The sequence below is a fragment of the Prionailurus bengalensis genome, chromosome E3, assembly GCF_016509475.1.
Source record: "Prionailurus bengalensis isolate Pbe53 chromosome E3, Fcat_Pben_1.1_paternal_pri, whole genome shotgun sequence".
In the NCBI taxonomy this organism is placed as follows: domain Eukaryota; kingdom Metazoa; phylum Chordata; class Mammalia; order Carnivora; family Felidae; genus Prionailurus; species Prionailurus bengalensis.
Window position 1 is genome coordinate 38,393,476 of NC_057357.1, and position 13,263 is coordinate 38,406,738.

Here is a 13,263-nt window from a genome sequence, read left to right on the forward strand (position 1 = left end):
CCAGCTGAGGGAGGGAGAGAGCCATCACTGGGACACCACCATGGTATTTGCTACAGGCAGGGTCCCTCAGTGAGTTCTGAAATTAGTAGGTAGAAGTTTAAGGAGAAGCAGGATATTTGCACAGCCTCCAAACACCCCCACCCCCCGATATTTATTGATTGCAAAGAGAAGAATAGTAACTCCACGGTGGAAAACCTGGTGGGCCCTGCCTCACTGGCTGATGAAGGCTGGCATGTCTATTAATAAGGCTCTCAGTGTCACGTGCATGCCCCCGCACCCTGCCGTGTGATGTATTGACAAGGGCACGTCACCTCTGTGGGGTTCTTCTCCCAACTCCTAAACCTTGGCCGACTTGTGAGATCACACTGGACAAGTGCAGATTTGAGGCCAGTCTACAGAACACATGACACCTGACCATGACACCGAAGGAGTGACAAGTCACCAAAGACGAAAGACAGAGGACCTGCCGCTGGCTGGAGGAGACAAGGAGATGCTAAATGCAGCGTGGGATCCTGGAACAGAAACCGGACACTCAGGGGAAAGCTGGGAAATCTGAGCCTGTAGCGCAGTTTAGTAGTTCTGTGCAGTGTTAATTACTTAGTCTTGATGAGCGCGCTGTGGTTGCTGTGAGGTGCAGACGTCTGCGGGAGCGGGGACTGACACGTGGTGGGGACGGTTGGGGACGACACGTGGCCTGCAGCTCTCTGGACTCTTTCCCACTCTGCGTAAGTCTGTTGTCTCACGATGTAAACGTCTAATGTATGTGTACTAACTTTTTACTGTAGTTGTGCTATTCTAATCATACTGTGTAATATAAATATACCATGTTGACTGTATTTCTGTGATATATCACATGTGAATTGAACTGGAAGATGTGTCCAGCGTCATTTAACTGGTATTATCAGGCAGTAAAGTACTGCATGTAAATGAAATTTCCCCAAATAACCACACATTTTCTTCTTTTGACTTCCTGATGGAATATTTCCACAGCACAGTAATGATCTGCTTGCCTTATCAGCCTCCCTTAATAAACCCAGTGGTCGTTTAGGGCCCAGGAATCTGAGCAGGGTTCTATGACTCTGTGCTCCACGACTTTGAGATCTTATGTCTGATTTTTACAGGTTTTTGTTTTATTTTGTTGTTGTTTTGCCTCCCGTACTCTCAGACTGTGCATTTTCTGTTCTTAAAGCTTCTAAGTTGCCTTACTTCTTCTGTAACAATTTCTGTTTCTATTTTCCTCTAGTATTTTGTTTGCAGAAATCATCTACTTGGAAGTGTTCATGCTTCTGCTAACCCACTAGCTTCCACGATGCTGCACTGGCCCGCCAAGGATAGGAGAAGGCAGGTGACTTACTCCTGCTCCCTCAGAGGGGCCACATGCTCGGATAGGGTCCAGGGTGCTGCCACCTGGGCTTCAGCTCCCCTCTGTCATTTTCTAACTGCATAACTCTGGGCAAGTCCTTTCTCTTCTCTGCCTCGTGTAGAAGGGAGCTGATCACAGTGTCTGCTTCCCGGTGCTTCTGAGGACTACCGGCAGAGAATGCAGAGCCCTGCGTGGGCCTCAGGAAGTCTGTCTGTCTTTACCGTTGCACGTTGCACGTTCCTGTCTGCCACGCTCAGCCTGGGTTTCAAGTTTGGGAGCACGCGCTGCCTTTCTGGGTCCCAGGACAGCTCACTGAAGTCACACTCAGCAGGCCAAACGGGTGAAGCCAGGCCTTTCTGATATTTCCTCTTCGATTCTCAGAAAAGAGGTCTCCCTGCTCCCTTCCTTGACAGTTATGAAAAAGGACAGCTGTTGGCTTGGAAGTGATGTATCTCGTGAAGAGAGAGAGCCTTGAAGAAAAACCTGTTTTTTACCTCTATGACATGTATTCTGAACAGAATGGAGCATGTGTACATTGAAATGGGTTTAAAACAAATGCATTTATGCTCTAGTGTGTTGGAGAGGTAGTTATAATCTCCGCTCCAAAGCTGACGTCCATGCTGAGGCAGGAGCAGACATCATCTGGGAAAATGCAGAGTGTGTTCTTGGGTGTTCTCCAAGGGATCTCGGGTTTCCGAGGCAGCAGCCAGCATACTCCTTCGCCCCTACAGCTCTGTTTTGGGGACCCTATCCTGGTCTTAGTAAAGCTTCCCTTGGTGCCAGTTGCCAGCAGTGCCACTTAACCAGGAGGTGGTCATCTGCTTGGGTTACTTCAGGGGAGTGAGGCACAGGAGATCACAGTGCCAGAGTCATTCCTGGGTCCTCCCCGTGTTAGGAACGGAGGCCAGAGAACGGCTCTATGGTGGTCAGCGACCACGAACCTGCAGTCTGACTCCCCCTGTTGATGAAGCTTTGTGTCCCCAGAGCGGCTGCATGGTCTTTTACGAGGAATAATTGTCAGGCATTTGGGACCCCAGACACTGTGCGGATAAGGACCTGGTTTTTGTGCATTGCTGTGCCCTCAGCACATCGGGATTCTCAATCCCGTATCGTCTAATCGGGCTGTTGGACACCTTGCCTCCCAAGGTGGTAAGGTACCCCAGAGAGTTCCCTGAAGTCCGAAATGCTCTTTCTAGTGAGTGAGGACTTCTCCGTAGGAGGAGAGCCGGGTGTTTAACGGGTGGGGAAACATCTCAGAGGTGTCTTGTGTGCTTCGCAAAAATCAGTTTAAGAGATGTTTTCACCCAGATGAACACGAAGCTGGAAAATAGTTAAAGAATCTGTGGGTGGTGGAGAGGGAGACAAGCCCACCTTCTGTGGCCTGCGGGGGGCTCCCTGGTGCAGAGGGGATCCTCACCACACAGCAGAAGGGAGTGTTCGGTTGTGAGGAAGTCTCCATCAGTGCACAGACTTCACTAAGGTTTTTTGTTTCATTTGTTTTAAAGATTTAATCAGTAAAATTGTCCCCCAAAAGCAAAGTAGATGAGGAAGAAATAGAAGGACAAAGAGCCACATTTTCAAAGCACAGTGAAAGGATCCTCTGGATCCATGCACTGCAAGTTCCTGGGGCTGCTGGTTCTGCCGCCCGCTCCTAGGGCCTACACTGCCTGCACGAAGCTGCTGGGGGGATGCAGAGGGACTAGTGAGCACTGTTCAGGCCACTGGGAGTCCCGACCACAGGGCCTGCTCTCTGCTGCTTGACGTGTGACTCTGACAAGCCCCCGAACCTCCCAGAGCACAGTCTCTAGAGCATGATGACCATTATGTCTGCACCTTTGCTCCCGGAGGTTCTTTTGTGGGCCGGCCACCTGACCTAACCTTTGTATTAGAACATTTTATTACGGGAGGGAACAGGCCCCGTGGCCTCTCTCTGTCACAGAGATGTAGACTTGGGTTGCCCAGTTGTCCCAGGCTCCTGAGATCAGCCAGTCCCCCTGGACACTCCTGGTCTCCACGGGCTTCTTCCAGCCCCTTCGCAGTCACCCTTTAGAGAGAGGGTGTGTGCCTGCGAAGCGTATCCAGGGACTCCTTCACAGAGGGTGTGTGCCCTCTGGTGTCCAGTAGGTTTGATAGCCACTGTTGCATATTTGTGGCTCTGAGTGCTTAAAACATCTTTCATGTGTGACGCCAGGGTGCCATGGGCAATGTCTGAGAAGCACAGGGCCTGTTTTTAAAGTACATGTTCTGTGCTTGAGGAGAGAAAAGTACTCAGGAACAAATGATGCCAAGAGATAATGAGGTTGGCTGCTCTGTCTGTGACAAGGACATTAAAGGACCAGATGTGCTGTCTTTAAAACCCGAAGTTTTACTGTTAAGGACCAGCATTTGCTGAGTGCTCACTGACGCTGCAGGCACAGCCCAGTGTGGTGAGCACATGTGCGCTCCCGCTCGCTCGTGCACAGTCCTCCCACGGGGCCAGGATGGGGCTCCCTCGTCCTGCTCAACTGTATTCTGGGAGGTCAGTAGCGGGAGACACAGTCCTGTTTCAGAAAGGAGGAAACAGGCCAGGGAGTCTCGTACCTATTACGTGTTAGAACCAGGATTTGGTCCATGATACGGCCTCTGATCACTGTGTTACACACCAGTAATCACTATAGTAACTTCTAGAAGCTAGCTAGAACTACTATTGTTATGCTACTTCTCTAGCCTTGAAGTTTAAAAAGTGGCCAGAGAGGTAGCTGTTACTCTTTCATTGTGTCTTCAAGAGGTTGGGGAAAGCCCCAGACCCTCAGGGTATGACCCAGCTTAGAGTCTCTCTGACCATCCCCTGCACCGGATTGTACCCCCCTCTCCCCCTAGGCTGCCAGTAGGCCTTTGTGGAACCAGTGTGGCCTTAAAGGAGCAGCCATCACTGCTGCTACCAGAGCCACTTACTCCCACCCTCGCCCCACCACAGGACACCCTCGGGAATCCTGCTGGGCCTGTCGGAGGCCTGCTGCTTTGGTGTATATATCTCCACTTTACAAATGAATGTGAGTGTTCATACTTGTACATTGCATCAGATTCCCAGATGACACAACTCTTTAGAATCTTTATTTCTTTTATTTAATATAGTAGAGGCCTGAAATCTAACTTCAGATGTGATGTTAAGTCATATCCTTGTCTTTGGACCCTAAATAATACTTACTTATTTATTTAGTTAGTTTAGTTATTCTGAGGGAGAGAGAGAGAGTGTGAGTGTGCAGAGAGAGAGAATCACAAGCAGTCTCCGTGCTGTCAACACGTGAACCATGAGATCATGATCTCAGTAGGATGCTTAACCGACTGAGCCACCCAGGTGCCCCTAAATGATACTTATTTTAATTTTCTAAAATAACGTCTAGCCTTCTATAATGTATTCCAGTGTTTGACGGTGCTTAGTATGCTAGAAATTGTTCTAGAGTCCTGCTAGATCTGTCCTGCTGCCATTCGTCTTCTCCACCCACAGCCGTTAGTCGCTGTCTTGGTGGCGGCTGCCGGCAAGCAGGATCACGTCCATAGTAAGAGTAAGTCGGTGCAGCATGCACTGAGCGCCGGGAGCAAGGCCACGAGTCGCCATCTTCCTCGCTTAGTTCTTCCCACACGTCTGCAGCAGCCATCCCCACTCCTGTGTGTAGGGGAGAGGACTGAGGTCCGCAGTCTGAACAGGGAGCTCCACGCCCTGGCTGTGAGAGGCAAAGCCTGCCCTTTCTACTCCGCCTGTCCCTGCTGAGCCTCTGCCTGTCTTTTCTGGGTCAGCTAATTGCTCAAGCTTCGGAGAATTCCTGCGTCTGTAAACATGTCCCTCTGACTTTTCAGCCTGTTGTATACAAACAGCTCACCGTCACACACAGCCTGAGAAACTTGTGTAGGCTAGTGGCCGGTTTGTTGGCTTAATAACAGATCTATCGAGATCTAATTTACACTCACACAAAATGTACCCTTTTAAAGTAGACAATTTGGTGGGTTTCAGTATACTTGCAGGATTGTACAGCCGTCACCACAGTCCATTTTAGAACATTTTCATCACCTCCCAAAAGAAACTCCACATCCTTTAGCTCTCTCCCCATTCCTTCATCCCCTCATCCACTGATCTCCTTACTATCTCTATGAACTTGCCTTCTCTGGATATTGTATATACATGGAATCGTGTAATAATGTTGTCCTTTGTGTCTGGCCTGTGTCACCTATCAGTGTTTTGAAGGCTCATCCATGTTGTAGCACGTGTCAGGGTTTCATTCCTTTTGGTGGCTGAATACTCTTCCATCCTGTGGATGTTCCACACTTTGTTGATCCTTTCATCCATTGATGGACATTTGAGTTGTTTCTTTTTGGCTGTTATGGATAGCGCTGCCCTGAGTGTTCACGTACCAGTCTGTGTGGTCGTGTTTCCGTTTTTCACTTGGCCAGTTTGTTTTTAATTCATGCTCAAGTGGCTCAGTAAGCCTTCCACTTGGTTAAAACCATTCGGCGCCACAACCAACTGCACCTGATAGACTTGATTGGATTACAGGTTGTGGCTGTGCTTTCTGGGTGTGTTCCTACGGCATGTGTTTTTCTTGTAGACTTGCCCTTCGTGCGGAATCACGTTCGCCCCCAAATCGGAAGCTGGTGCAGAAGGAGGAGCGGTCCAAAACGGCTGTCAAGAGGAGCATAAAAACAGCACCAAGGTAACAAGCTCATGGCTGTTCTTTCCGTCAGCTCCTCTCCCGGTGCATCCACCCTTGGTGACATTCCTGTCTTGTCGGCTTCTCACTTCTGAGAATAATTCCCCGTGGGCGACACCATTCCATACCTTCTCGTCCTTTGGGTTTTGACTAGACCAGTAAGATCGGGTTGGAGAGTCAGGACTCACCCCTGTGAAGTGGAGTAATCACATGCCTGCCTTCGCAGGCACTCAGAGCTTCAAGATGCGGACTGCTGTAGCCAGGGAAGGTCTGTGGGGCCAGAGCACGGGGCAGAACATGCACATGCAGAGACACGAGGGGGCTCTGCAGGAGCAGAGATGTGTCGTGAAGAGAGGCTTGGGGTCAGGGCTGGCAGCGAGGACACTGCCACTGAAGTCTCACCCAGAGACAGAGTCAGGACCGCAGAGGAAGGGAGGACAAGCACCAAACCGGGAGCCCTTTGAATACAGCTTATAAAGGCTGACTCTCCCGGGAGGTCTCTTATCCTCCGCCCTCCCTCTGATCGATCCCCATACCGTATCCACCGCCCCAGGCCCCCCCACTCCCCGCCCCCGCCGCTTCCCCCACAGCCCTCTGCAATGCCGATTCTGTGGTTGGCAAGCTCCGAGAGCCTCAACTCTTCCTTGGCCTTCTCTCCACCTCCTTACTGGTCCTTCCCACGATGTCACCTTCCTGGCTGCCTCGACTCCTGGAGGTGCAATTTGACAAAATAGCGGGGGTGAGGAGAAGCGGGTGGGTGGAGAGGTCGAGCGTCAGATCAGAACAGAGGTGTGAGGGTGCTGGTCAGTCATGCGGCAGGGCTGGTGTGGTGGAGGCCGGGTTGGAATAACACTGTGACATGCCTGCACTTCAGCCTCTGTGTCTGCCTCCCACCCCCCTTGTCTTGAGGCAGGCTCCTGGAGCTCCTAATTCCAAAACTCAAAATGGACTTCTGAGTCCTCCCCACGAAGAGAAGCTCACCAACAGTCAGACCTCCCTGTGTGAGATCTTACAGGAAAAGGGAAGGTGGGCAGGAGTGAGCTTGGACCAGTCAGCTCTCCTTCCACTGAGATTCAAGAACATCCGGGAGAAAACAGACGCCCATTTTGTTGATGTTATCAAAGAAGACAGGTAAGTATCAGCCATTCCCAGTGAAAGTGAAGGTTTGCAGGTTTGTAGGTAGAGGTCTCTCCCTTTTTCTGAATTTGCTGATCCCCATATGTTTGCCCTCCACTGTCAGTAATTTACTTTATTTTGAAGTAATTTGAAACTTGCAGAAAAGTTGCATGGATAATACAAAGAATTCTCGTTCTACTCTTTGCCCAATTTACCAACTTGTAACATTTTACTATGTTTGTTTTATTCTCTCTCTCCTTCTTTATCTCTCTATGAAATTTATGTTTTATTTTTTTTGGAACCATTTGATAGTAAGTTGGATACATCATGCCCTTTGCCCCTAAATTGTGTATTTCCTAAATACAAAGATGTTCTTTTACATAACCATGGTTCCTAAATTCAGGAAATTTAGCACAGATGGAATATTTTATCTAATCTACAGTTCATATTCCAGTTTGACCAGAAATTTTGGCCACAGAAATGATGTGTCCTTCTCAGGTTCCCTATCCAGAGGCACACGGCGCCCTTTGTCTTCCATCAATGGTAGGGATTCTGAGTACCCAGGCTGGTGCTGTTGACTTCTCCAGTCTGTAGTTATTGTCTCCTCGAGACTAATAAGTGGGACTTGAAGACCACACACGTACTCCATTCCTCATCAGACTGCCCTAGATTTCATCTCCTTTGATGGTTCTTGCCTGGAACGGTCTTTGCTCTGGTGGTGCAAAGTGTCAGTTTTCCTGCCTCGGCACCGACTGCACACTTCTCATTAGGCCCTTGGCCTACCGCAGGGAAGAAGAGCCCCTCCTTACTTACTACTTTTTGCGTCCATCTGTTGCCAGCCTGGACTCAGGGAGTCCTCTTGGATTTCATAGGATGCAATCTCACCACTGGCCTTATTATGTGTGATGCTCCAGTTGTCCTGAATCTGCCAGGCAGAGCGCCCCTCGGGCTGGGCCCCATGTCCTTTTGACACCCCCCTATCCTTTGTTTTTCAAAGTTTCTGGCACCCTTTTCTAGCACAACAGGATATTCCAGGCCCATTTTATATCTCCTCTGACCCTGCTCAAGAATCGGCTATTTCTCCAAAGAGCCTTGCCTCCTTTCAGTGAAGAATGGTATTCAGATATGTTAGTTGTTAATGTCTGATTAATGTCCTTGTAGCCAAAGATGTACTCTATGTGATTTTGGTCCTTTTACATTTATTGATACTTGTTTTATGGTCTCACATGGGTCTCTTTTGGTGAATATACCATGTGCACTTGAAAAGAATATGTTCTGCATTTTTAGGATGTTATGACCCATAAACACAAGTAGGTCCCAGAGGTTGGCAGTATTAGATCATCTGTGTTTTACTTTTTGTCTATTATTCTATTACCGTGAAGAGAGGGATTTTTAAATCTGTCACCGTGACTGTGGAATTGTTGGTGTCTCTTTTTAGTCCTGACAGTATATGTTTCAAGTATTTTCAAGCTCTTTTTGTTTTAGGTATATACACGTGTATGAGTGTTATAAATTCCTGGTGAATTGGTCCTTTTGTCATTTTGAAGTGTCCCTCTTTATCCCTGGCAATACTGTGTCTTAAAAACCACTTTAGCTGATACTAATGTAGTAACTCTAGCCTTCTTGTTCTTACTGTTTGCCTGGTATATCAGTTTCCATAAAAAAATTTCAACCTGTCTTTATATTTGAAGTGTGTCTCTTGTGGGTCTTACTTTTTTTAAATCATTCTAAAAATCTCTGCCCCTTAATTCCATTTTAATATATTTACTGGCTTTTTAGCCATACTTCTTTGCATTATTTTATTTTACTTTTTGGTGGTTGCCTTAGAACTTACAGATAAGCATCCTTGAATTTTTATAGTCTTCTTATGGTTAATGTTGTATCATTTCACTTTATGTTTTTTTTAAGTTTACTTATTTATGTAACTAATCTCTATACCCAGTGTGGATGGACCCCAAACTCATGACCCCAAGATCAAGATTCACATGCTCTTCCAACTGAGCCAGCCAGGTTCTGCTGTATCATTTCACTTAACATGTAGACATCCTATAGCTGTATAGATTCATTCTTCTCTTCCAACCCCTTATGCTGTAGTTTTTACATGTGTTACATTTACATGCATTATAATCCCAGCCTCTAATGCCATTCTCTTGGTAATCTCACATTGGTCTCCACTGATGACTTTTCTGTTGAGTTGGATCATATTTTCCTGTTTCTTTGCATGTTGTGTAATTTTAGATTGTGTCGTGCTTAGAAAATCTGGATTCTGTTGTATTACTCTGAAGAGTCTCAATTTTTTCTTTCTTTCTTTCTTTCTTTCTTTCTTTCTTTCTTTCTTTCTTTCTTTCTTTCTTTCTTTCTTTCTTTCCCTCTTCCCTCCCCTTCCCTCTCCTTCCTCCCTCCCTCCCTCCCTCCCTCCCTTTCTTCCTCCCTTCCCTCCCTCTCTTCCTTCCTTCCCTCCCTTCCTCCCTCCCTCCCTTCCTTCCTTCCCTTCCTCCCTCCCTCCCTTCCTCCTTCCTTCCCTTCCTTTTTCCCTCCCTCCCTTCCCTCCTTCCTCCCTCCTTTCTTCCCTCACTTCCTGCCTCCCTTCCTTCCTCCCTCCCTCCCTCTCTCCCTTCCTCCTTCCCTCCCTTCCTCCTTCCCTCTCTCCCTCCTTCCCTCCCTTCCTCCCTCCATCTGTTCTTTCCTTCCCTTCCTTCCTCCCTCCCTCCCTTCCTTCCTTCTTTCCTCCCTCCTTTCTTCCCTCACTTCCTCCCTCCCTTCCCCCCTCTCTCTCTTCCCCCCTCCCTCCCTCACTTCCTTCTTTCCTTCCTCAGGCAGTTCACTTCCGTAAACTCAGACACCAAACGTTGCCTCCCCTGGGGTAGGCAACTGCTCTTTTTTTTTTCCAGCCTGAATCAGGCTGCTCAGAGTCTGCTGTGCATGTGCACACCTCAAGCGTCAGCCAGAGACTTGAGCAGAGCTTATATGGTGAATGTGGGGGTGCCCCTTCTCTATTTTTTTTCCTCTGGGATTTTCAACCTCATTTTCTCAACCATAAGCCCCCAAACATTGTTTCCTGATTTTCCAAGACAGCGAGATTGTGGCTTTTCTATCTGAGTTTTAGCCATCCTGCATGTGTTGCTGACTAATGGCGGTCTTCAGGCCAAAAAAAAAAAAAAAAAAAAAAGGGAAATTAAGCTGGTGCTGTTCCCTTCTTCCAAGTCTGACTCTCCTCCATCTTCTGTCTGCTTTGGTTAGTCTGTACTGCCTTCCAGGAGTCATTTTTATAATCTTGTCCAGGGTTTATTGTTATCTGAGAGGGGATTGGTCCAAAAGGAGCTAATCTCTGTTCCCAGAGATGGAACTTCTCAGTATTAATTTCAGAGGAACAGCACGGCTTCTGGCTGTGTGGATCCTGTCCCTTGACTCCTAACTGTGGCCGTTGCACATCGTCCTTATAGCCGCTGTGTTGATTTTCCTCTGTCTACACTTCCTGAGTGGAAGGGATGACGAGGGTCAACATTTGGGGATGGAATTTTCTCTCTTCTGAGTGTACGAGTATAGTGAGGTCCTGAACACCTGTCACAGAAGGAGAGAGTCCACTGTGCTTCAGGGACAGGAGGGAGCGTGCCTATGTGAACCCCACTGTGTGTCAGGCACATGGGAGGGACTGTATCTGTTTTATCTGATTTAATTGCAGAAGTTATTGTCTGAGGGAAAGAGACTACACTCCCTGGTTGTATTTGCCTTCTGAAAACATGTCAACACTCTCTTAAATTTATAGTAATTTTCTGCAGAATAAAAAGGATTTTAGTATTTGCTAGCAATCCACAAAAGAATGAGAGTCACATAAAGCAGGTTTGATTTCTCTGCTATTAAAATCCTTGAGTGTTATTTTTCAGGTTTCACACGCAATCTGCATATGTGACAATAGCACCCCAGTTACACTAACTCTGTAAACAGTTTTGTGATAACAGCCTGTCTGCTGTGACAGCGGTACTGTCAGAGCTCTGAATGGCAGGACAGCAGCTCCGAGTGAGGTTTTCATCAGAAGCCTTGGAATCAGCCTAAGTCTTCTCAGTACAGGATGTCTGCCGCTCCAGAAGCAGTTGTTTTCTAGCACAACAGAGCTGCCTTCTTCCTCAAACACTGAGAGATGTTTCCAGAAGCAGGGTTCTCACGATGTATGCTGTAATGACAGTGGGCAGCCATTGTTTTTTTGGAGAGTAAACACAACATGTGTTTTAGAAATACAAAGCACTTTCCAGACTTGTGTGTGTCCTAAGGGAGTGGTCTGGCGGGGTCTATCACATAGTGACCCTCAGACACTGTTTTTGTGACATGCCTGGGGAACGGTGTTGGGGCAGCAAATTGCGGTCTTCTGATAAAGTCAGCACAATGACTGTGCGCAGTGTTGATCAAATGCATTTTTCGTTTCTTCTAGCCTGATGAAGGATTATTTTTTCAAGCCACCCATCAATCAGTTCAGCTTGAACTTCCTGGATCAGGAGCTAGAGCGATCCTATCGGACCAGCTATCAAGAAGAGGTGCGTTTCCCCTCATACTTCTATGAAAGAAATTTATTGTTTGTGCTGGACAGTTTGCTATCAGCCTTGTGCTTTGGCAGACTTTTTTTTTTTTTTTTCGCCTTGAGTGACAGGACACTGAAGGCTACTCCTGATTTCTCACAGTCTGTAAGCCCCAAGCTGCGTCTGCATGTGAATTTACCCACACAGGGAAAACAACCCCGATCTTTCTGTGCTCCATCATTTAGCATCGCAGGCATGTCTTTTCTGGGCCCCCTGCTCATTGCTGGCTGGCATTGCCCTCGTTTTCTCCCTCCTTTCCTGGGACTCCCTAACACTCCATGCGTGTCACTTTGCTATGTTTACCACAGCACCCTGACGTTTCAGATCCTGTCTGTCCCCACCATTAGGTTGTGAGCTCCCAGCGCCTGCACAGGGCCAGGCCCCGACCGGGCGCTTGACTGAAGGCATGAGCATCTTACTATCTGTTGATGTGCCCATGCTTTCATCTGCTGCAGCTTCAGTCCCTGCCTCTTACGGCTGACATGAAGCCAGCTGTCACACACCCTGAACCTGGGACCCAGCATTCAGTGGAAGCTTCCAGAAAATGGCTTCTGTTACACGGCTTCACAGACACAGAGTCGTTGCCTTTGCCAGTCCATAACCCACCTTTCAGGCTCAGTATGTAACGTGCTTGTGAGACCTTACTGGTTTGTAATTGCTTGCTGTGTGACCTGGGGCAAGTTTCTTAACTGCTCTGTGCCTTAGTGTCCTCGTTAAAAGCGATAGTAGAGATGGCCTGCCTTAAAGAACTTACACCTGTACTCGGTCCAGGGTGGGCAAGTACTCAACAAACGTTGGCTTTGTCTTTCATCTAAATCCTACTCTGTGGCCATCTGTCGCAGCTCTGGTTCACGCCTCCCGCCTCCCCTCCTTCCCACACACAGGTTATAAAGAATTCTCCCGTGAAGACTTTTGCCAGCGCCACCTTCAGCTCCCTCCTGGATGTGTTTCTGTCGACGACAGTGTTTCTGATTCTGTCCATCACCTGCTTCCTGAAGTACGGGGCTGCTTCCATGCCTCCCCCGCCCGCCGCCCTGGCCGTCTTCGGTGCCGCCCTGCTGCTGGAGGTGCTGTCCCTCGTGGTCTCCGTCAGGTAAAGGCCCACCTGCAGGGCTCTTTCCGGCCTTTAGCCTGTAGCTCCCTCTGCTGGCTCCATAGTTTATGGCTGTGTAGTTGGCTTGCGGCTCCGCTGACCCGCCTCCTGCCAGAGGCCCCTGCAAGCTCTCCTTCTGGGCGACTGGTCCTGTCCCCTCCCCTCCTCCAGCTCCACTGCACAGCATCCTCTCCGCAGACCACGGCCCTCAGCAGAGGTGAGCATCTTCCTTACCAGAGGGGGTCCATGTCTTCTGCAGCCCCACAGCTGCCAGCCAGCCCCTGGGTCTCCCAGCTCAGAGACTTCAAGAGAGCAAGTGGAAAGACAGGGAATTAGAAAGGGAAGAGAAACAGGACAGAAGCGTACGGGGCTCACGTAGTGGGTGGCCACTGGCAAATCAGTGGGTGCCTCTTCTAGATGTGAGAGCAAAACTTC

The 13,263-nt window shown here is 48.5% G+C and overlaps 1 protein-coding gene across 1 annotated transcript in view; it reads left to right on the forward strand.

Annotated features, from left to right (window-relative positions):
* Positions 1 to 13,263, forward strand: part of ADCY9 (adenylate cyclase 9) — a 121,905-nt gene that overhangs the window by 91,191 nt on the left and 17,451 nt on the right. Inside the window, exons 4-7 of the mRNA XM_043560712.1 lie at positions 5,947 to 6,051; positions 6,962 to 7,179; positions 11,591 to 11,693; positions 12,620 to 12,828. Coding sequence (XP_043416647.1) covers positions 5,947 to 6,051; positions 6,962 to 7,179; positions 11,591 to 11,693; positions 12,620 to 12,828 — 635 coding nt within the window. The remainder of the gene's footprint in view (positions 1 to 5,946; positions 6,052 to 6,961; positions 7,180 to 11,590; positions 11,694 to 12,619; positions 12,829 to 13,263) is intronic.